A 24,187-nucleotide genomic window follows, 5' to 3' on the forward strand; every position below is an offset into this window, starting at 1 on the left:
AAGGGGAAAAAAAAAAAAAAACTCTATTAGCTGGCCCAAATTCCTGTCTTCTCTGAGGGATGCATAAATGGGCTTTTGCTATGGAATAGGGCTCCAAGTCATTTATGTCAACAGATGAGTGCTTCTAGAGCTTCTCAGGCTCCCCTAAAACAAAAGTAGTTTTGTGTATTTAGCATAACATCTGTCTCAGACGATTGGCTCAAATGACACCAACCTCCCCTGTTTCTAAACTAGGGAAAAATGAAAACCAAACAACAGGGCTCAGATTTGCTAACAAATCTCACCTCCCCAAACCCAGCTCCTTGTTCTCATATCCAACACCTAGAATGATCTATGATTCTCTCTCCTACTAAAACCAACCCCTTAGAAAACTAAGTTACTCCTGTTTTAATGACAGAGAAAACCTTAGTGTGATACCATTTTAGGGACATTTGCATTTAAATAGGAAATCAGGCCTTTATTACACAGGAATTAAGCTCAAATAACAGGTTTCCAAGCATCCCTCCAGGCTGGTGTGTCAAGAAAATTGGGGATGAAAGGACCTTCCTGGACATCCTTGAATCTTACACCAGCGCAGCACCCCACCCCCACAGCCCACTGCCTTCCGTCCAACAGCATGAGCAACTACAGTGAACCAATGTCAAGTTACTTTTATTTTTTTTAAAGCATTTTTTAAAAAATCAAGAATATTCGGTTCAGAAGTAAAGACCTTCCTAATAAAAATTTAAAAATAAATTTATCTCTTCTCACTAACACTGGCTGATAACCATGGTTTTTCTTATTTTTTAGAAGACCCTTTAACAAGGTTCTCTTTGGGGAACAAGTACATATTCATGAGTATTTCTGGCTAAAAGTGATATTTGTCAACAATTTTATTTTTTTAACTGCAAAATTAAAAATACACATAGCTAAGCAGCACTTCAGAACGATGGGTAAGAAGTAAGGCAAACAACCAACTGCCCATTTATCTGTGGCCAACGCACCAACTCTTGTCATAGCACAGGTCTTTTTTTTTTTTTTTTTAAGATTTTATTTATTTATTTGACACAGAGAGAGAGAGACAGCGAGAGAGGGAACACAAGCAGGGGGAGTGGCAGAGGGAGAAGCAGGCTTCCCGCGGAGCAGGGAGCCCTATGCGGGGCTCGATCCCAGGACCCTGGGATCATGACCTGAGCCGAAGGCAGACGCTTAATGACTGAGCCACCCAGGCGCCCCTAGCACAGGTCTTAAAAATAAAACAAAACCAAAAAAAATGCTAGTGTATAGAGGACATGCTCGTGACTTGGATTCAGAAATTCTAGCATCCACTTTCTCCCAACAATTATCCTTTAAAATTGGAACTCTGAGAGGGAAATTAAACATGAGTGTGGCCCCAAACGATTTCCACTACAGTCAATTAAAGTCAGCCGTGCAGGCCAGAAGTGTTCCTGGGTAGTTCAAAAGAGGATGAGTGGAGGCAGAAACTTCCAAGGATAACAGGGTTGGAGGGCCAAGTGCAACAAGGACCACAGGAAGGAGGCTGGTGATGGACGTACAATGCCATTTTTATTGGCTGGGGACCATAGGTGCCATCTTTTATTTGTAAAGGACTTTACAAAACACTTCCACATAAATGATCTCATGTCAGATTCCACTAGGATGTTTGCCAGCACCTATCTGGAAGCTGGGCTAAGCCCCAGTCTTGCACGTGCCTCGGCTCAGTGACGTGGCCACTGTCTGTGGCTTGGTGACATGAACACTGTCATCATTCCCATCGTTGGGATAAGGTCCATCTCCTTAATGGCCTCCCAGCTCCCTGTTAAAACCCCTGGCTTTCACGGGTGCTAAATGCACATTACTGTGATTATAAGGCTCTGGGGAATTAAGCAACTCTGTTTCAGTAAGTGCCAGAGTCGGACCTTGACCTCTGATCCGCCTCCATGTCCCCGGCTGCCACAGAGCCACGAAGGCTCATACTTCATCAGCCTGGTCTGGACCAACGTGGAAGTCCACACTGACCTTGTTTGGACCAAGTACAGGGACTGCTCTCCTCAAACACATGGGTATTTGCTGTCACCTTGAATTTGCTCTCCAGCTAGATGACAAAAACGATGCCTTCAGATGCTCCCTACTGATCGAAATGCAGCTGAATATGAGTGTCTTTGGAAGTACTATAACATTTTGAAATTTCAGCCCTTACTGAAATCATGTAAGTTAATTCCCGAGAGTCTCTATATCCGCATCCAAAAATTTGGGTGAAGAAAATGTCCACGTCCCAGGGCCGTGGTCAGTGGAAGATCCTTTCTACCAGGATTCAGCAATGCAACTGATGTCTCCATCCTGTGAATTTCAACCAAGGTGCATTTAATGGAGTATATTTGATTAAACTGCAAAATGAATTGTTCTTTTGGTAGAAAACGGAAGTGTAATATTATACTAATCTAAACATGGAAGCCCATTCTTATTCCATTTGTATTTATTTTAGCAACCTGAAAGAGCCCTGTAGGCAAAAGTCATTTAATCTGGCAGCTATTTCTGATTTTACGTATCACAACATAATACCTTTTTTTTAATACCCCTAAATTTTCCATGTGTAAAGAAACCCCCAAAGTAGAGCAGCAAGCTTTGGTTGAAAAAAATCAGTGAAAATAATTCAAGCTTGGCGAGAAGTGATCGGATTCCAGGACGAGTTCCCACAGTCTGTGACCTTGGCCGGTGGGGCAGCCTCGCCCTTAACCCAATCCAAGTTCAAGCCAACCACGACCTTTGCCATTCATCTTGCTGAAGGCTCTCTTTCCGTTCCAGACACCTACAAACTTCCTCAGCACGTGGCTGCATCATTACTTCAACGGGGTATTTTCATGACATATAAGTCGTTCTTTCCATATTTCAGTTTCTACTGAACTTTAATGTCCCCTGTGTTAATTTGCTTGATTTATACGACTTCATTCTACTCTCTGTCACTGACACCATTGGATGGTGATTACCTATGCTACTTTGCTCACCAGCTCTTAAATATATACCAGATTAAACCAAGACCAGATAATGACAAAGAAAAAGGACATAGGTAAAATGTGATGAAGAAAGCATGTAAAGAAATGAAAAAAAAAAAAAAAAGCTAGTAGGAAAGAAAAACCAAAATCATTCTAGTGAAGTTAGGAAAGTAGTTATTGAATTACAATGAAGAGAGAAAAAGCAAAAATTTTTAAGTTTTTCTACAGATATAGAGCTAAACACACATGCATCATTATTTATGGAATGTATAAATGGTACTCTATAAGCTGCTCAGCATTTCCTGTGTTCACGTGCTTCATTTTCCCACCGTTTCCAGCCAAAATCTTGTGACTGCAAAAATAAGATGTATAAATGACGGTTCTGGCGTCCTACATAATTAATGACCTTTCTATTCTGGAAAACTCTGGAACATTCTACTTTTGCTAGGGGCTCTGCACATCCCAGAGGCCTGTCACACCAGCATCCTCCGTGCCCTTCCCGCCACACTTAAGCCCTAAATGAGATCTCCCTGCATATATCATGGAGTCACCTCTATCTAAGGTTAAGACACAGCTTGAATTTTCTGCCCAGGATCATGTGGAAACCACGTACAGTCGTATAGAGGAGGGTCCTTGCCTTCACGACGATGGCCCCTGGAGGCCTGCGTAACGTCCCTCCGTATGTCCACTACTGAGCACCTGCTGGATTCCAGGGAGAGCCTGCTCCTTCCCTTCTTCCCTTCTTTCTCCTCCGCTCCTTATTGACTCGGAAATGTCCTATTTAGCTTCAGAATTACTAAACTAGAAATTCTCCACCGCTGTGAACGTGGGAAAGACTAATGTTGGCAGCTCCATTAAATGCTGATCTGAGCCTCCAGTGCCCATTACAGGAAAGGAAGTTGAGTACAGAGTGAGTTCACTGTTGCTGATGAGTAATAGACAGGCAGGTTTGGCCCAGTTTTCCTGGGGTTATTCTTAGAGGACCAGGAAAAGGCAGTCTGCAGGAAGAAACCCACATGATGGCTCATGATGGTCTGACAGGTGTTGGGGTGATGCCTGACCTGCCCCTTTGTCCCGGAGGTGGTAGCTTCCTGGCCAATTGGCAGTCGAGGCAGTATCAGGGGACCGTCTCTTCTAAACCCATTTACCTTACATTCCCTGGAAATAAACAAGGCTGGCAAAGGATACCCCGGGATTGAGCGGGTAACTCAGACCTGATTCTGCCCTGAACAGAATTCCCATATGACCCGGAGACTCCATTCCTTACGTATACACTCAGAAGAACTGAAAACAGAGACTCAAATACTCGTGCACGCGTGTTCTTAGCTGCACTATCACAATAGCCAAAAACAAACTGAATGTCCATCAATAGTAAACAGATAAACAAATTCTGGCATGGCCATACAATGGAATGTTATTCAACCATGAAAGGAAGGAAGTACGGACACTGGGAATAACACGGATGAACTGGAAGATGCTATGTGGAGCGAAGGAAGCCCATCCTCAAAGGTCACAGACTGTAGGATTCCATTTATATGAAATAGCGAGAATAGGTAAGTCCCTAGAGAGAGAGGCAGACCGGTTGTCACCAGGGGCTGGGGGCAGGAGTGGGGAGTGACTGCCGCACCAGGACACATTTCCTTTTGGGGTGACGAAATGCCCTGAAACTAGATAAAGGTGTTATCAACCCAGAAAAGAGGCAGAGCTAAAATAAAACAAAAGCATTTATTTGGGGTCTCAGAATTGCAATTTGGAGAGTACAGATTTCTGGTAGCAATCCAAATTGTACACCCCCACCCCCCGCCCCCCACCCAGGGAACAAAAGTCAAGGGGTTTTAAAGACAAAAGGGAATGTCCGTCTATGTAGTTTATGAAGAATTTTGATTGATGTTGGCAGAAAACTCATCTAAACGGAGTATAAGTGGTCTCTAAGGTTATCGCTAAGCAAAATCTCTTACTGTAGCAGCGTTCAGTCGTGCAGGCTGAGTCCCTGGAATATTTGCGGTGTGGCCCAGATCAAAAGCTCCTGCTTCCACCGCTGAGGACAGTGAGGATGTGCACAAGGCCCACCTCCTTAATGGCTTCCTGGCTCCATTTTAAACCCCTGGACATACGTGACCATCTCATTCCGCCTTTCGCAGGTGCTAATTACACATCGTTGTAAGTGGACTAAACGCCCCCTGAATTGTTGACCTTACAATGGTTACTTCTGTATCTTATGAATTTCATCTCAATTAAAAAAAAATTGTTTTAAAAATTCTATCACCCCCTGTGCCTGACGTCACTTGCCTCAGAGAAGGACACTTTCCTCTCCTTCTCTGAAGCCTTCCTGTATCTCTCCTGATTCTATCCCCTCCAGGATCTTCATCCATTAGTTATGCCCCACAGACTGTCCTGCCTCATCTTCTAACTGCCTAGTTCTGGCCTATGTCAATACGTCAATGCGATGCATCCTTAACCTAGAAGCAAACACTCTTCCTTTGATTCAATTTCCCACTTAGAGCACCATCCACTCTCTCCCTCCCTTCGGTGCCAAGTTTACCAAAAAGGCAAGGCACGCTGCTTACCCAAGCTCTTCCCTGCTGCCTATAATCCAGCTTCCTCCTCACACCAGCACTGTCCTTCCTACAGCAAGATCCTGGAGTAAGTTCTTGCCTCTTCTCCCAGGAGAGCAGGCTGATTGATGTTCTGAAAAGCAATCTGCTCCATTTTCTTGTTATTGTTTACTACCTGAAGAGCTTGCATCAATGTTTAATAGAAAGGTTGGTTTTAACCACTTTAGATTTCTGTGATTGTCATTGGCCTGCTTTCATTAATCTTTTTAACGGGATTTTAGGAAATGCTCGTTTGTTTTTGATTTGGCTCTTTACGGAGGCTGACAGGGAAGAAAGAATGGACAAAGAGGCAAGGGAAGGGACTCTGCCTTGGGGACCCCTGTGTGCACCAGGCTGCTGATCTCAAGGTAGGCACGGGTGTGGGTGGAAGTGGTCTGAGACTCTGGGGGTGAGGGTCAAGAGGCAGACAAAAACGAGGACTTGTCAAATTGGCCTTCAGCAAAGTGACCTAGAGCTGTTACAAAGAAGACATTCAGAGAATCACCCCAGAGGAGAGACAAAAGTTACAAAGTGGTTTTCAAGGTCACGGACAGAAAAGCTGACCTTTCAAAACCAACCTGGAGGTGGTCAGAAAAATAGGTTAAAGGTGCAGAAAGTAAAGAGAGTCCGAAGAGAAAGGTTCAACGCCAAACCTGGACCACGGCAGGGCTTCCTGGACATCTGGGGGGAGGGGCCTGAGACCCTTTCAGGGGGTCCACGAGGCCAAAACTATCTTATAATAATATTAAAATGTGATGTGTCTTTTTCACTCTGTTGAAATTGGTACTAAAGATGCAAAGCAAAGGTGAGAAAAACTGCTCCTGCCTTCACACAAATCAAAGCAGAGACTTTGTGGCAGCAATCAATGCCTCTTCACTGTCATCAGGCATTTGCTAGGGCAAAAAATGCTAGTTTCACTTAGAATGTCCTTGATGAAGACATAAAAATTTAAAATTTTATGAAACTTTAACCCTTGAGTGTACAACTTTTTGACGTTCTCTGTAACAAAATGGGAGGTATGCATAAAGCACTCCCACTGCACCCCCCAAGGTCAGGAGCTGACCTCAAGGAAACACAGAGCACAGTTGTTTGAGTCGTGCACTAGCTCACTTTTCATGGAACACCTTTTTTCCTCAAAACAATGACTGACAAACTAGAGTTATTCAGACTTGGCTATTCAGCAAATATTTTCTCTCAAATGAATGAAGTGACCCTGTCATATCAAGTAAAACAACCATTAGTTTTTGTTACCAGGGATAAAATTTGAACTTTTCAGGAAAAATTAGAATTTTGGGAAATTTTTATCTTCCATTATGAACTTGACCAATTAATTCCCAATATTTCAAGACTTTCCTGGTGAGACTGGGTGGTAAAATTAACCACCCATGTGATTTTTTTTTTTGTTAACATATAATGAAATGTGTCAACTTTGGAGAGCTCTGTATAACTCCAGTATTTTCCAAATGACCAATGTGTGAAGTTATAAAAACCTATTTAGGGGTAGAAGATCCAAAATGTAAGACATATCAATGAATGGCTAACAGTACAAGAGTTCATTGATATGGTTTCAAATTCCCGCATTCAATTAACCTTTAAGAATTTGCCACTTATCAAATTTTAAAGTATTACAAGAAAAATATGCAAAATTATCTGAAACAGCTATTAAAACACTCCTCCGTTTTCCAACCAACTATCTGTTGAGGCTAAATTTTCTTCGTACACTTCAACCAAAACAACACATTGTAACAGACTGCATGTAAAAGCAAATGTAAAAATCCAGCCGTCTTCCTTTAAGCCAGATATTACAGAGATTTGTTAAAATGAAAACAGTGCTTCTTTTCCCACTAAATTCTTTCTGCTTTGAAAAATGTAATTACTTTTTGGGGTGCATGGGTGGCTCAGTTGGTTAAGCATCTGCCTTCAGCTCGGGTCATGATCTCAGGGTCCTGGGATCGAGTCCCGCATCAGGCTCCCTGCTCAGTGGGGAGTCTGTTTCTCCTTCTCCTTCTGCCCCTCCCCCCGCTTGTGTGCTCTCTCTCTCACAAATAATAAAATCTTTTTTTAAAAAAAGAAAAATATAGTTACTTTTTATTTAAAAGGTGTTAATTTATGTTACCATGCAAAGATGGATTTACTAATTAAATGAAATAATATTTTTAAATTCCTCAGTTTTAATTCAATGTGATAAATATCAATAGATATAACCCAGCAAACCAAAGCTCTTTGGGGTCCTCAGTATTTCCTAAGACTATAAAGGAACCATGAGACCAAAAAGTCAAAAACCACTGGGCGAGGTGAAGCCACACTGTTTTGTAACTAAAACCACAAACACCCCATCCAGGGGACAAATCCTCCAGCGAGTCTGTAACTCGGCAGGCAGAAAATGGGGCCAAGCTCTGAAGAGAAAGCACCAGGAGGGCCAGCAGGGAGCTATTTTTGGACAGAAGGACCAGGAGATCTCCACTAATACCATGAAGAACCCCCCCCCCCAACTCTTGCCTGCCATGAAGACATTAGTCACACACCCAGAGCCCACTGCTGTGTCCCTTCAGTTTGGGGAAGTTGTACTAACTTACCCCTAACACAGGACTTTCATTCTGAATCCACCTAACACTCCACAACTCAGAAGGATAAGCTGCAAAGCCAGAAGCGATTCTTAAAACCTAAGAGGATGTCACAGAAGGAACAGGGCAAATTTCATCAACAAACTAAAGCTCTAATCTCCTCAGACTTCAGGGCAGAAGATGAGTCCATTTATACCAATGCTGTCTTCAGAGCAGCTGCTCAGAACAGAAAACCATAGTGGGGAAACAATCAAAGGGGTTTTTTTCCCCCTCAAAATCTGAAAGAAGTAGCAACCTGCCTCAAATGGGCACTGGCTAAATATTTAATTAGAGGCTGAGGAGGGTGAGGTAGTTGGGGTGTCCGGGAAGATGTGGGCATCAGGCAAGGCTCACGTTCAGTGATTTCCAATGCCAGTTTCTGACTTGCAACACCAGGAAAGCGGGGACCCTGGCCCTGCCCTTCATCCTTGTTTTGTCAGAGTGAAGCCCTGTGCCTGATACATAGAGGTGCTCCTGACAGATGAGGGGACAAAAAATGTGAAAAAATAAATGAATATCCAAGACGAAGAGTGGAAGAAACTCCTTTTGTTGTGAGCAAGCACAGCTAATGGTTTCAGATCCCTAAAGAAGAGTGACAATGTGCCGCCCCACAGGATGCCCTCCCCAGGAACAGCCGGTTAGCAGCCTCGTTCCTGGAGGCTCACACTCAGCTCGCTGACTTATGGGGTGTAAAGTAGGACATGAGGATGAGTGGTTTTAGGGAGAGGAAAGCACGCTCACCAAGTTCCAGAGTGAGGATTTTCTTCTCGCGGGCATAAAAATCTAGCCAGAGCCCTCTTTTTGTGTTCTACAAGTTATCAACTAAAATCTAAGAATGCTAGTTATCTGTCTCCAATACAGAGTTATGAAATTAGTATCTCTCCTCTTGGTAAAGACCAAGAGTTGTAACCCACAGAGTGCAAAACTCGGGGCTGAGAAAAACACCTGTTCCGGGAACTTATTTATCGTACAATCGTACAATCAGAAGTTTATAATTCCTGTGGATCTAATTACTGCATGATGACTATAGTTAATACAGTATCGTATATTAAAAGTAGATCTTAAAAGTTCTCATCAGGAGTAAAAAAATTTGTAACTAAGTGAGGTGATGGATGGTAACTGAACTTACCAGGGTGATTATTTCACAACATACACCTGTAGCAAATCATTACATTGTACTCCTAAAATTAACGCAATGTTATATGTCAAGTGTATCTCAATAAAACTGGGGTTGGGGGGGAAGTAATCTAAAACAAAGAACAGTGCCCAGGCTATGTGTAAAGGGTCGCAGGCCACACCTATAGGGATTTTCTCTTTCCTTGCTTTCCTGGGTTCACCTGTATTCTGATTTTCTCAAAGTTGGATCTAGAAGAAGAGAGTCCCAGAGAGCTTAGTCCCCTGTATGATGTATGCCTTTGGCTTAGGTCATGATCCCAGGGTCCTGGGATCGAGTCCTGCATCGGGCTCCGCTCAGTAGGGAGTCTGCTTCTCCCTCTCCCTCTGCTCTTCCCTTCCTGCTCATACATGCTCTCTCTCTCTCAAATAAATAAAATCTTTAAAAAGAAAAATCACCTCCACTCTCAATTCTTTGACCCTGGAAATGTCACCAGTGATATAATCCTCACCCTAATATATTTGGGATGCCAACAACAAGGCCTCTACAACTGTCTGCTAGCAGGAGGAGATACATTTCAACCTTCTGGAAAATGCTAACACCAAATAGAACCATGACGAAACATCTATCCTTTGGGACATAAATTTACAATTATTTCTTTAAATCATTAAAGTAGACTCAAATACACTGTCCTGTTTTTGTGTAAGCAATAATAGGATCATCCTCTGTTTTATAACATGAAAGCTTTTTAATTACATTAGTACCAAGAATTATAATTCAGACATGAGTCAATGAAATTCTCAACAGGCTTATCCTTGACCACTAAAAACGTAACAACTGGGATGCACTCACTTTTATGATCTCTGTGCTTAATGTGTTTCTAATAATTATTATTCTATTTTTATTATCCATAAAAGTACTTTCTCTGTCAGAGGTCCACAATGCAGTTTCTGCAAGGAAAATCTGCAGGACAGATCACCCGTCCCTTATTAGCAAATAAAGGTATCTCAGGCACCTTCCCTGTGACATTAAGTCCAAAGCATCTATTCTCCAGCTCAGAAATGTTTAATGAGCATTGTCAAGAAGCTCTTTATTCAGTCAAGAAAAAGCCCCGCCTCCTTAGAACAATTTCTTAGAATAAAGTTGTCTCTTTTTTCTGTAACGCTACTAACCACTGCTTCACCAAGTAGTTTTCATCCACTGCTCCTCTCTGACCCTCTCCTGCTGTGTTTCGTTCCCTACTTACAGGAGAGGCGCCCCCATGGTGCAGGCAGCCCATGGGGACCTAACCCCGCCACACACTGAACAGAACGAGCAGAAAGCAGCTCTACGTCTTGCTTGCCAACTGCTATTTCGATGCCGAGGAGGATACAGCGAACGCCCTTCCTCTGATTCTTTGATGGGCTTCCTGGTCTACCCAATCCCTCACCCCATTTCTTTCTCAGAACCCTACCAGGTCCCAGGCTTTTTGCAAAGCCTCACTAGGGCCTTTGCACTTACACTGATGATGGTGGGAAAATGAGCTCTTGGAGAAGTGATGAATGAAAGAATACGACATCTACTCCTGCCCTCTGGCACGGTGCTACTTCCTAACCTAAAGAGGCGTTCGTTCACGGTTTCCAACCAACAGGAGGATGGCATCAAAGAGCCCCTTGGTTCAAATTATTCTGACCTATTTCTTTTTGAAATGAGAGGAAAAGGATTGGCAACGTTGCTCAAAATATCCCTAAGGGGTTACTACAACATTCTGGGTCACACTGTCCGTGGGATGGCTTTAGATCAGAGACTGTTTTCCAACTTATTAGTTTATGAAACCAAATTCACCATGTCCTTCCCATGCTCCCGTAACCAAACATATAATTCAAATTATAACATCTAACTCGAAACTCAAGAGATTTGATTTTCCATCATATTCTTGTTCTTTTATTTATTTTGTTCATTGGGTTCATAGGCAGTTTTTGAGCATGTCTTATGCAGAAAGCCCCCTGCTGAGTTGTTACAATGGATGCAGAAGGAACCAAACAGGCTCTAACAGCAAGGAACTCACCATCTGAGACTCCACTGGGAAGCTCCCTGTGATCCCATATCTGAGTCTGAGCCTCCAAAAGGCACCTGCAGATCCCTCCCATGGCACACATGGCCCTGTGCTCTGATCCATGATTCATCCAGCACCCCACCCCACAACCGTCCAACTCCTCCTCAGAGGCCACATCTTAGCTGACTAATGTGTACTCACCAACACCTGGGGCAGGACCAGGCACAGGACAGGTAATAACTCTGCAGGGAAGTGCATGCAAATAAAAACGCACATAAAAAATATAAGCATAAATCAAAAGTCAAGTGTCTCATTAGAAAACTAAAATGTTGGGGCACCTGGGTGGCTCAGTCATTGGGCGTCTGCCTTTGGCTCAGGTCATGATCCCAAGGTCCTGGGATTGAGTCCCGCATCGGGCTCCCTGCTCCGCGGGGGGCCCGCTTCTCCCTCTCCCACTCCTCCTGCTTGTGTTCCCTCTCTCGCTGTGTCTCTCTCTGTCAAATAAATAAATAAAGTCTTTAAAAAAAAAAAAAAGAAAAGAAAAGAAAACTAAAATATTGCCAGGCTTGAGAGAGGGAGCTTGCTGCAGGGGGTAGGGACAAATTTCAGAAGGAAGAAGGTTTGGGGCTGAGCCTGAAATATAGTTAGGAAGGTGGGAGGGCAGGAGGCAGAGGGCTGGAGTAGGAGTGGTACAGCAGCTAAGCATGCCAGATGGAGGGAACAGCATGAGCAAAACCACAGGGAGCTGAAGGAGGAAGCAGGGGGATGCACGGATAGTGAGGGGAGCTGAGGTTCAAGCTGGAAAGGACGTTCATGCACGCAGCTCAGGGCAGGCTACTCACTTTGCCCTGGGAATGAGATCTGAAATAAGCAAACTTCAGACATGGGAACTTGTTGGGAGCCCTAATAAAGAGACACATCTTTGGAAATACGAAAATATATATATATATAAGGCAGACAGACTCCTGGAAGAATAGTGTCTCCTACCCAGGCCACATGGGCTCTAGAACAAGGACAGAGGATGTCATCAAGCCAGGGACAAAGCAGCCAGTTAAGGTCAGTGACTTATTTCCAATAAACCAACCCTAACCAGAAGAACTCAGCTGTGAAAACACTAGGACTTCCTGGAGCTTGAGCCTTCGACTTCCAAGAGTAGGGAGGGAGGTAACAGAAGGTTGGGAACTTTCAGGAGCCAACATGCTAGTGCTCTTCTCATGGGCAGGCCGACATCTGGAGACAGAATTAAGCCACAGCCTCCAGAAGAGCTTGGGAATGGCTCTCAGACATGATGCCAAATCATTTATCTCTCAAAACAAAGTCTGAGTAGGTAGCTCCAGTATCCAATTCAAACAGCCTCAGGATGATAGATTCCCAATGCAAGAGCTAGAGAGAATCCTAAGGAACCTCCTAAGAATGGAGACCTGACCCCACTTACTTATCAATACAGACCAGGGCCAACACATAGGAAAGCTTTGAGATAAGTATTGAACTATTATATCACCTATCAGCATTTCTCTTTATTAATTCCATGTGACCTTAGCATTATGAACAATGAAATCCTTAAATAAAAAGATGTTGTATATTTGCTTTAGGGAATCAGCAAATGTAGGGAGATGGTAAGCTCTGCTCCTGAGAATCTACTTCCAGAATGATATTCCATAATCTACTTTCACCAAATCACCTGGCTGGCCAATGAAAGGCATCATAATCTGAGTGAGGAGCTTGGAATATGACCTTTTTGTCAGTGCCTCAAGCAAATCTTACGCAAACTAAAACTTTAAAACTATTCCTTTAACTTTGTGGGCAAGGAACGACGCAATTGGGCAGAAAGGAGGCATCGGTGAATCCGAGAAAAAATAGAATCTTGTGATGATTAATTTTATGTGTCAATTTGGCTGAGCCATGGTGCCTAGATATTTGGTCAAATAATATTCTGGATGTTTCTGTGAGGGTGTTTTTGGATGAGACTTACATTTAAATCGGTGGACTTTGAGGAAAGCAGTTTACCCCCAGAGGGTGGACCTCATCCAATCAGTTGAAGGCCTGATGAGAATGAGAAGCTGACCTCCCCTGAGCAAGAGAGAACCCTGCAGCAGACGGCCTGCAGATTTCATCGCCAACATCAGCTCTTCCTTGTTCACCAGCAGACCCCTTTGCACCAGAGCTGCATCTCTTTCCTGAGTTTCCAACTCACTGGCCTCCCAGTCAGATTTTGGATTCACCAAGATTCCACAATGAGTGGAGTTACAATGAGCTGATTCCTTAAAATAAATCTCCTTAATTCATATATAGAGGATAGGATAGAATATATATATATATATATATATATATCCTGTTGGTTCTGTTCCTCTGAGAATCCTAATATACAACCCTTGCACTTGAGAGACAGGGTCCATGAAACCTAAGTGGATCTAAGAAAGCTTAAGGCCCATGCCAGTGAAGAGCCCGGACACTTACCTTTAATATATTTAGGGAACTACCAAATAGACAGCAGCCAAACTTGGTGACAGAGTTCAAAGAGAAGTAGTGACCACAGTCAATTTTTTTTTTGATAAGAAGAAGAGATCAGAATCAACCCTTGTAACAAAAGCAGTTTTCAAAAACAGAGAGCTCCTTACCGTGTTACAGTAAACATATAAAAAGACTGGATGGCTCAGGAGGTTTAGCATCTAACTCTTGATTTTAGCTCAGGTCAAGATCTCAGGGTCATGGGATCGAGCCCCACATCAGACTCCATGCTCAGTGGGGAGTCTGCTTCTCTCCCTCTCTCTCTCCATCTCCTTCTGCCCACCCCCCACTTGCACATGCTCTCTCTCGTTCTCTCTAAAATAAATAAAGAAATCTTAAAAAAAAAAAAAAAACTTTCTGAGGATGGAGTGCTATCTAAGAGTGGCAAGCTAGAGCTTTACTGCAGACCACCCATCAGCTTGGAATTGTGAAATCGCCTCTGGCCAAAGTACATCTGCCAGAAAAAAGCTCCATTACCAAATGAGAGTAGTATGGGAATCAGAGAATTGCTCTTATTTTGATGGATGATCTAATAAAAAGATATAAAAGTGATTAGAAACAATCACATTAAACCACCAAGTAGAGTTCTTTTTGTTTTGTACTACGGAGTGGATTCTTGCATTGGGTGGAAGACTGGACTATATAACTTCTAAGTTTAGGAAACCGTACAAAGAAGGAAACCTGATAGCAACAGTCTTTTATGGCCAGCGAACTATTTTCAAGTCACCACGACAGCCATGATAACAATCACAAAAAGCCCCGGGAAGTCACGGAGACTCAAAAAAGATGAGCCAACTTTCCATTCCTAATCCTGCCACAGGAAGTGCAACTCCTGCCATGTTTTTGTGAATGGGAGGACTGGCTTCCAGATGGTTCTCGCCAAGATAACAATGTTGCAGGTCTATAAATGGCCATGGTAATTCCAGCCTAGTCATTTGCTTAGCATCACCGGGGGTAATTAGAGTGGCTCAGGTTAAGACGACTGGCCACAATTTCCTTCAGTTCACTAAAGGTAAATGCAGGCTTTGAGAGAAGCAACAACAGAGGCTTTGCACACCTGGGTGGTACGGAGGGTCAGGGGAAAAGGGGGTGGCGGGGCACTCAGAGCTCTTCCAAAGAGCTGGTACCCACAATGAAGCTGTACCTCCTGCAAAATGACCTGCTAAATTTAGCATGGATTCTTCACGAAGGCTTTTGAGTCCTTTTTGCACGAAAAACAAAGCACTTTGGCAAGGTTTGCCAAGTTACCTGCCAGGTGCTAAATGCTTCAACTGCCTTTTCAGTGAGTTAATTCTATACCACCAGGCAGAGCCTCGTAGCAAGAGTTGCCATGCAGATGACACCCATGCAGAGGAGGGGTGTAAGCCAGCGACGTGCATGTTTTAAGAAAACATGGTGGGAGCGCCTGGGTGGCTCAGCTGGTTGAGAGTCCAACTCTTGGTTTTGGCTCAGGTCATGATCTCAGGGTTGTGAGATTGAGCCCCATATTGGAGAGAACCATCTGGAAACCAGTCCTCCCATTCACAGCTTAGAGCCTGCTTAAGATTCTCTCTCTTCCTCTCCCTCTGCCCCTCCCCATCACACATGCATGCATTCTCTCCCTCTCTCTGTCTCAAAAAAACAAACAAAGGGGTGCCTGGGTGGCTCAGTTGTTAAGCGTCTGCCTTCGGCTCGGGTCATGGTCCCGGGGTCCTGGGATCGAGCCCCGCGTCGGGCTCCCTACTCAGCGGGAAGCCTGCTTCTCCCTCTCCCACTCCCCCTGCTTGTGTTCCCCCTCTCGCTGTGTCTCTCTCTGTCAAATAAATAAATAAAATTTTAAAAGCAAACAAACAAACAAAAAACAAATCATGGTGACTGCTGTATGGCTAAAAAGCTTCCCCAGATGGGTCATCCATTGTAAGAGAAAGCACACAAGGAAACAACCACTGTGTCAGTCCCAAATTCCAAGAACAGCCCTCCCTTCCTCGTTTCAGCAATTTCTCTTCCACCACTCTTGTCTTTCTCAGGGCTAATCAGGCCCCAGAAGTGTTCATTGGGAATAATAAGGACGAATTTGGGGAACACCGGTGTGTCTCCTCTTCGCACTTGGAAGGTCTGGTGCTCTTCCAGCTGGGATGGTTGTCTTTCCTCAGGCTTGCATGCTTCCTCTCTTCGGGCACATCCTTATCAAATGAGCTCCCCCACTGCTTCCTCATCTTCTCTCAGGTTCTATACCCTCCTCAGCCTTGACTGTCACAGCAGAACACTCAATATTCTTTACTTCTTTTTCCCCCCATAAAGTAAATTGATAAATGAAGCTTTCCCTCAGGAAAGAGAGAAAATTGTCCAAGCTGGCCAAGCTGGAAGAAAACCGTATTCGCAGGACAGGCTTGGCTGTAAAAGAAGTCCCAGGCTCTGCCTCTGGCTTCATGCCAGGCACCAGCCCCTGCCCTGGGCGTTCCATTCTGGCTTTGGTTTACATTCGTGTTCCTTTTCAAAGATTTAGCAGAAATTCTTGTTCCACTACTCTCTTCGGGCATTTTGCCCCCTGCAGAGGATATCTCACCAGAAAATGGTATATTTACCCCACCGCAAATTGTACACTTAACACATCAAAATCATGGGTTTTCCAGGATGACCTGAGCAACACTTGAAAGCATCTTCCAACACCTCTCCGACCGTTGCCCCCCTCCCCACTGCACCAAGTTCACACCACTATAACCAGAGGCACCGACATTACCGTAAGGAAGCTGCACCAAAGAAAGTTCACCTGTGCTACCCTTAAGATTGGTCTAAAACTGGGGCACCTGGGTGGCTCAGTCAGTTAAGCATCTGCCTTTGGCTCAAGTCATGATCTCGGGGTTCTGGGACCGAGCCCCATGTCTGGCTCCCTGCTCAGCAGGGGAGTTTGCTTTTCCCTCTCTCTCTGTCCCTGCTCCTGTGTGCTGTCTCTCTCTCTCAAATAAATAAAATTTTTTTAAAAACTGTTCTGAAACAAACTATGCTCTTTTGGGACTTGGGGGACCCACATCACTTTGCACGAACTCCAGTAGACAAATGTGCAGAACAGGGAGAGGGTCAAGGAGGCCTGTGCTCTAACGGAACAGGCCCCCTTGTAAGGGGTGAATCTCCCTCTCCTGGGATGCTGGGTGGAGCCCAAGTCCACCTGCAAAAGCTGTTTTAATGGAGCCCTCCACCGGGGGGAGTGGGTCTCAGTGGCCAGAGTCCCATACTGGTCTGCCTCTCAGACTTCTGTCACTCAGCAGAGAACAGGAGGAGGAGCTTACCCTGTCCCTGCCCCTGCCCCAGGCTCATGTGACCTGAGCCCTAAAGAAGAAGGGGCACAGGACTCGGGCCCGCCATAGCATTGATGACGCTGGTCCGCAGAGGTCAAAAATAATGTCAGCCTTCTCGACCCAGCCTCTTCTCTGTTCCTTCTCATCCTTCCCTCTTGCTTCTGTTATCAGCACAAGGGAAACGCAAAGTCTGAGGAGAGGATGATGTAATGACTGGGAAATGAAGACCTCCGCTTACCTTTTCTGTCGGACATTGATCTTGATTCTGCCACCACCAGATAGAATGACTATTTTTTCTCAAAGCATCTCTACTTTACACCAAAACAAAATCTCGCACTGCACAGACTTATTATCATTACTTTAAAAGTTATACAGAAATTGGGTGTCCATAGGCTGCACACTAATGTATAATTGAAACCAGAAATTTGAAGGGCTTTTTCAGCAAATGCACTTGTTCTCTCCCCTTTCGTTCTTGATAGATAGGCATAGATAGATATTGATAGGTATTGATATACAGATAGAGATACATATTTACGTAAATACAGCTTTTAAAAGCTCCCAGGTGTCCCCTTACCTCTGATGGCTTCGTGGTACATTTTCCTTTTCCAGAACACTCCATGTCATTTGCATGGCTCTCCCCCAGCACACAGGTGCTGACCTTCACCACCAGAGTTAGGCGCAAAGCCACAATAGATTTAGTAACAGAATCATTCACAAAACCTAAAAAAAAGGGGGGGGAGACAATAGGAAATATAAAGTAAAACTTCACCAACATTCTTTCTACAAGACTATGAGTTTATTTTCTGCAGCATTCAAGTCTGATGAATAAAACAAAATGTAATATTAGGCAAAGAAATAAAGCATGTGACTAGTGGCCATTCAGACCTCTGGCCTTTCGAGAAAGGCCAAGCGCCATGACAAATATCTAAGGCCCAAGGAAGAGGAGACCAGGCCCTCGGTCATCGCATTAGATGCTGTTGTTCTGTTACTGCTCATCTCTTCTGGGGGCCATTTTGTCTCTCAACTCCATCCCCGCATTAGCATCTTAGAATTTACTGGTTTTGAGCCCATCTTCTCCCAGGGGGCCACCTGCTCACCCCTCCTGACTCTTCCTCCTCCTGGCTACTTTGGATAGTGACAAGCACTAAATATCTCCCGAGGCCACCCCCCGTACCTGCCTGCCTGAGTGGCTCTCAGTGTCCTGACAGGTGAGTAAGCAGGACAGGAACACATTCAATGATGGGCTTACTGATAAATAGCATACTTCATCATCAGTCTGACTGCATGGTATCAATTAAAGTTATGTGATTTAACCATCTAATAAAACAGGGCCAATCATAGTTGAAGATTGATTGAACTATCACCGGTGTGTCATATTTATCACCAAATGATCTTAAAAATTTTTTTTTTTTTTAATTTTTTTTATTTGTGAGAGAGAGAATGAGAGAGAGCACGAGAGGGAGGAGGGTCAGAGGGAGAAACAGACTCCCTGCTGAGCAGGGAGCCCGATGCGGGACTCGATCCAGGGACTCCAGGATCATGACCTGAGCCAAAGGCAGTCACTTAACCAACTGAGCCACCCAGGCGCCCTTTTTTTTTTTTTTTTTTAATTTTTTTTTTTTTAATTTTTTTTATTTGCGAGAGAGAGAATGAGAGAGAGCACGAGAGGGAGGAGGGTCAGAGGGAGAAACAGTTTTTTAAAATTTTTTTTTTTTAATTTTTTTTTATTTGCGAGAGAGTTTTTATTTGCGAGAGAGTATCACCAAATGATCTTGCAACTAGGGCAGCTACTTGTGCGTAGGAGTAACAATAAATGTGGAAAAAAACATACCCTCCAACTGAAATGAAGAAATAATACCGTATCTTGCATCAATAATATAATTATTTCACTAAGAGAGTGTCTCTTTTTTCTAACAAGAATATTCATTTATTTATGTATATTTTTTCATTTCTAAATGAACAACCTATAATTAACATATCTATTATCCAGGAGACAGACTCCTGCATTCCCCATAAAAGGTGCTTAAGACAAGGTGGTGAAAGTGATTCTAGACATCCATGCCTCTCTGAGCCCCCATTTTCTCTTGTGTTAGGGAAGGAAAATAACCACAAAATAGGGTGACCATAGAATTTATCCTCAAAACTGGGACTCTTTTCCAATCAAAATGGGAGTGCTTTTATGACTGCAAGTGGACACAGGCATAAAGTGAGACTATTTCAAATAATGGGACAAAATGGTCACCCTCCTCCTCACGGCCTGAGGAGCACCCAGAGATCAGGAATCTGCAAAGTGTCAAGTATTACATTAATGCCAGGGTTGTTTTTAATAGGCAGATGACAGATTCGAAACAGCAATATAAGATGTAATTCAATCCACAAGTTTTAAGGTTATGATGGATGTTAAAGCAAGTCACAATGCAGAGAAGACACCCTTCAACTTCAGTTTGTAATCAGGAGACAAATGTCTCTTGGTGCCTCGGTAAAGACAGGCTCTGCAGGTCTCACAAGCAGTGGTATTTTACACCCACAGAGAGCCAGTTGCTTTCTTCCTAAGATTTCCTACTGAAAACTTGATCATTCATTGGCTTTGGGACAGAAGGAAAGCTTGGCTCCAGCGAAGGCACTCCCTCTTTAGAGCTTCATACTTCCTCTGTCATGGCTCCGCACTCTGGAGACGCCTCACGCCACCTCCCAGCTGCCTTCACTCATGCCTGGCTCACCCCAACTCTGTAAACGGTTGCCTGGAATACCCGTCGTCTCCCAACATTATAGCTTAGATCTCTCCTTACTCCTGAGCTTTTCCTCAACATTCCACCCCCACTCCAAGCTCTGCCATGTCCACCGTGCCCGAGGACACACTCTCGTGTACAGGTCCCTGGTTATTCTCTGTCTCAGATGCTTTCTTATCTTCCCACCTTTACGGAAGCTTCCTTAATGGCAAGGGACAAGTCTTCGAGAAGTGGTTGTTAGGAAGGCAAGAGACGGGTACATATATGGCCAAAGCAGCAAAGATAATTCCCTGGGAGGACTTTCCAAAATGTCCTGTCATCCAACATGTCGACTTTAAAAAAAGCAATCACTCGAATGCATAAATTCCTGTTTACTAAAAAATAGTTGCTTATCAATTTATGATTAACCATGATAGAAAAATGGAGCCTGGAACAATGGTGGGATGCTACCAGATTTCTTATTCTAAAAGGTATTTTTACACGTAAAATAATGGAGGTAAAATCAGATATCAGAATTTATAAAGGTGTCTTTTTGTGTCTTTGCTTTGTTCTCCAGTTTCATATTAAATTATTGTTAAAAACTATATCACCTGCCTACTTACTAAGCATTTAGATCACGAAATGCTATGTAATTCCATAGAAGAGGCCTCCCTCTGAAGGTTATTTTAAAAATTCTATTCAACTATTAAATTTACTTAGCCAGTAGTAATTCAAATGAATGGGTAGTTAAAAATATGCATGGTATAGTTTTCTAGATAATTTGCTTCCATTTCCTCAATGAACATTTACTGATCTCACATCTACAAACCAGGCACTCACTTAGATTCCCAGATTACAAAAATGGCACACTCTTTGTTTCTATTGCACCCAACTGAGTCAAGAGCAGTGATCCTTAACCAGTTTTGAAACCAGAAGCTTCATAATTTCGCAGGGGCTTTTTCCAAGTACATACTGCCAGGCTCCAACACAAGTGCTTTGGAAGCAATGGTTTGGGATGGGCCTTTGGCAGGCGTGTTTTTAAAAGACTCCCTAAGCAATTCAAACATTGTTTCCAGTTAAGAACCACTGGCCCGGTAGAAAAATTAATCAAGGAACATAAGTAATATTATTATCACCTGGAATTAGAGGCATGCATTTGAGCCTCTGAAAGCACATTTTACACATCTATTTTTGAAAGTCTAGGTGACTCTGTGTTATTTAGATAATCTTTATACTCTCTAGCTCATCATAAGTCTCTAAAGTTCTTGGAGACAACTCTGATAAAGGTTTCTATATTAGCTTTATTTGCTCCATAAGACTACGAGTATTTTGGCCCTAAAATGCTTTAGTAAACTATTAAAGAAATCAATCTTTGCAACAGTGTGTCACATATTACTATGTAATTCCTAATTATGTCAACGAATTCCCCAAAGTAAGTCAAAAGGATATGCATGTTATTTTCAGCAATATACTGCTCACACGATGAGAACATTGCCTGGCGGCTCCTTCCAGGTAAGAGTGTAATTTCAGTAAGTTGTTGGCACCTCCCTTTGATCATGTCTCAGGGAAAATGCTTGGAGCTGCTCATAATGAAAAGTAATACTGTCCAATTTAACTTTCATCAAACTGCAGCTGGGTTAGAGCAAAGTAGCCCTCAGGAAATCCCACATGCCAAGAGCAGGAACTGCACCCTTTACAAAGGGGCAGCAGGAAGAATCTGAAATGAAATAGAACTCATTTTTTTTTAAAAAAAAGAATTTCTTTATGGCTTTGTAAGTAATCCTTTGAAAGTTGTTGAAAAGCCAGTGTGGTTTCTTTGACACAGCACTCAAACTGATGGACACTTCTAACACACTTACAAGAAATCCAGAGCAAATGGTCACTACTTTTTCTCTTCCTTAATAACAGGAAATCAATATACACAGCATAATTCTTCATACAGACCTACATAGAAAAGTTTGTCCTCATATTCAGAATTCTAAGATCCATAGACCAACTAATCAACTGGAGACAAAAACTGACAAAGTAGGAATGAGGAGGACACTCCAGTTCTGTTTCTAGAGCTGCCTCAGAATGGGCTTTTGTCGACATGGGCATCTTCTACGGTCCTTCCAAAAACTACAGAACTGCTCCCACACAGCAGGCCATGGGGGCACTCCAGCTAAAGTCTGGTTTAAATTAACAACAAGCAAGGGCAAGAGCAAGATGAGATTTATAAAGAAGGGAGAAGGAGGGGAACGAGGCAAGGAGGGAGGAGATTTAGAAAGAAAGTAGGAAGGAGGGAAGGAAGAAGGAAGACTGAATAGGAACAACAAAGCGTGAGACAGAAAATGGATGAGATCCCAGGAAAGGAGACACTAACACAGGAACACAAAGAAAGCAGAAATGGAGAAAGAAGACGGAGGCTCTCCATCCAAAGTTTCAGGGGCTCTCCCACCTCTGGTCACATTTTCTCACCCTCTCATTCTCATGAGAAAATATATTCTTCATTCCAACCACAACAAATGTAAGACTAGAGTTCTTTGAAAATGTTCATGAATAAACATATATTTAAATCATCATTGTGTACAGTCCAAGTCTATGATTCTGACTATGAGGCAAAAATATTGAGTCACTTTACATGGACAGATCGTGCGCTCCAGTGAGTAAACTGGCGCGGTGGCGTGGGTGGGATGGACAGCAGCATGGGGACAGAGGGAAGCTGAGCTCATTCGTTCAATATTCAGCAGATGCTTATCCAGCTCTAAGTAAGAGGCTGCTTTTAGGGTGGGCTCCAAAGGCTGAGAAACAGCCAGCAAAGAGAGCTGAGGAGGTCATATGTCACACGAAGGAGGAGGTCATGTGTCCCATGGATGAGGAGGACATGTGTCCCATGGATGAGGAGGTCACCAAGTCACATGGATGAGGAGGACATGTGTCCCATGGATGAGGAGGTCATATGTCACATGAAGGAGAAGGTCAGTGTGTCAAATGGAGGAGGAGGTCAGTGTGTCCCATGGAGGAGGACATCAGTGTGTCCATGGCCAGCATCTTGATGAGGATAGAGAGGCAGGAAGGGCGAGATCAGAGGACATCTTGTGAACCTTAATGAAATGGGAATCCACTGAAGAGATTTAAGCAGGGGAAAAACATATGATTTATACTTCCTCAAAGATCACATTTTGGAGGAAGAACCAACAAGACTTCATATACACCGGATGTGCGACATGAGGGAAAAGAAAAAATCATACATAGTGTAAGCAACTTTGGGGTGGGGTTGCTGGGCAAGTGAATCAAAATTTCTGCTGCGAACAGACTAAATTTGAGATTCTGATGAGACCCCCTTTCCAAATAGAGCAGTCAAAAGTTGGTGTTTGGACATAGGCTGAAAATTTAAATGTGGGCCTCATCTGAATATGGATGGTGTTGCACTACTGGGACAGGGAAGGGCACCTGGAGATCAGAGAGAGAGAGAACAGGGCCAAATCAAGCTTTGCAGGCCAATATTCACGATATAAACTTAATTGTATATTGACATCAGACCACAACAGAATCATACTAGGATAGTTAACTAAAACAAATAGCTACATGATTTTTCCATGGTGGGGTTGATAAGAAAAGACAAGATTTCTGCAGCATGAAGGAGATCCAGAACTACATGATGGCAGACCTTTGACCACTTCAGCATTGAGAGAGGAAACTGTGGTCCCTGACCAAAAAAAAAAAGAAAAAAAAGTTGCAAGGATGCTACATAGTTCTACTCAATATTCAGATGCTGGGAAAGGAAGAAAAGAGGGAGGGAAGGAGGGAAGGAGGGAAGGAGGGAAAGAGGGAGGGCAAAGATACTGCTTACCTTGGAGAGCCCCTTCTACTTGCTACACAACCAGATGATTTCCCTAATGAGTTTTAAAACTATAAAGAAGGAAAACTTTCTCCAAAGATTATCCAGAGATCTGTTAACACCCTCAAGTAACTAGCTACGGTGACAAATAAAAGGTGGGTTTCCTTCCCCCTCTCTGCATTCCTCCTCCCCTAACTCTACACAAAAACATACAAACACTCTGCCCTGCCCACAACCCCACACTGTGCTCATTAACACAGTAATAAAATGTTCTGCCATCATTACAGTCCTTTTAAAACAGTGACTTTGCCAAACTCATCTCCCCTGGTGCCAATCAGAAGTTGAGAGCAACTGAAAGGGGGTCTGGTCATTATCTCTGGGTTGGAGTGGTCAAGCGTCAGTTGGAGAATGCAAGATGGCTGGCTCCAGGCCATTAACTGTTTATTTTACCACTCGTCTTCTTTAATATTAACACTAAAGAGTCTTAAATGGACTTTGTAGTTAATACCTCATTGGGATTAATGGCAAATGAGATTTGCATTTCTCACTTCAGTGGTT

At 43.4% G+C, this 24,187-nt stretch overlaps 1 protein-coding gene across 1 annotated transcript in view; it reads right to left on the bottom strand.

The window, feature by feature from the left end:
- DNER (delta/notch like EGF repeat containing) overlaps positions 1-24,187 on the bottom strand; it is a 299,112-nt gene that overhangs the window by 119,163 nt on the left and 155,762 nt on the right. Inside the window, exon 5 of the mRNA XM_036071529.2 lies at positions 17,676-17,821. Coding sequence (XP_035927422.1) covers positions 17,676-17,821 — 146 coding nt within the window. The remainder of the gene's footprint in view (positions 1-17,675; positions 17,822-24,187) is intronic.

Source organism: Halichoerus grypus, chromosome 4 (genome assembly GCF_964656455.1).
Source record: "Halichoerus grypus chromosome 4, mHalGry1.hap1.1, whole genome shotgun sequence".
NCBI classification, from domain to species: Eukaryota; Metazoa; Chordata; class Mammalia; order Carnivora; family Phocidae; genus Halichoerus; species Halichoerus grypus.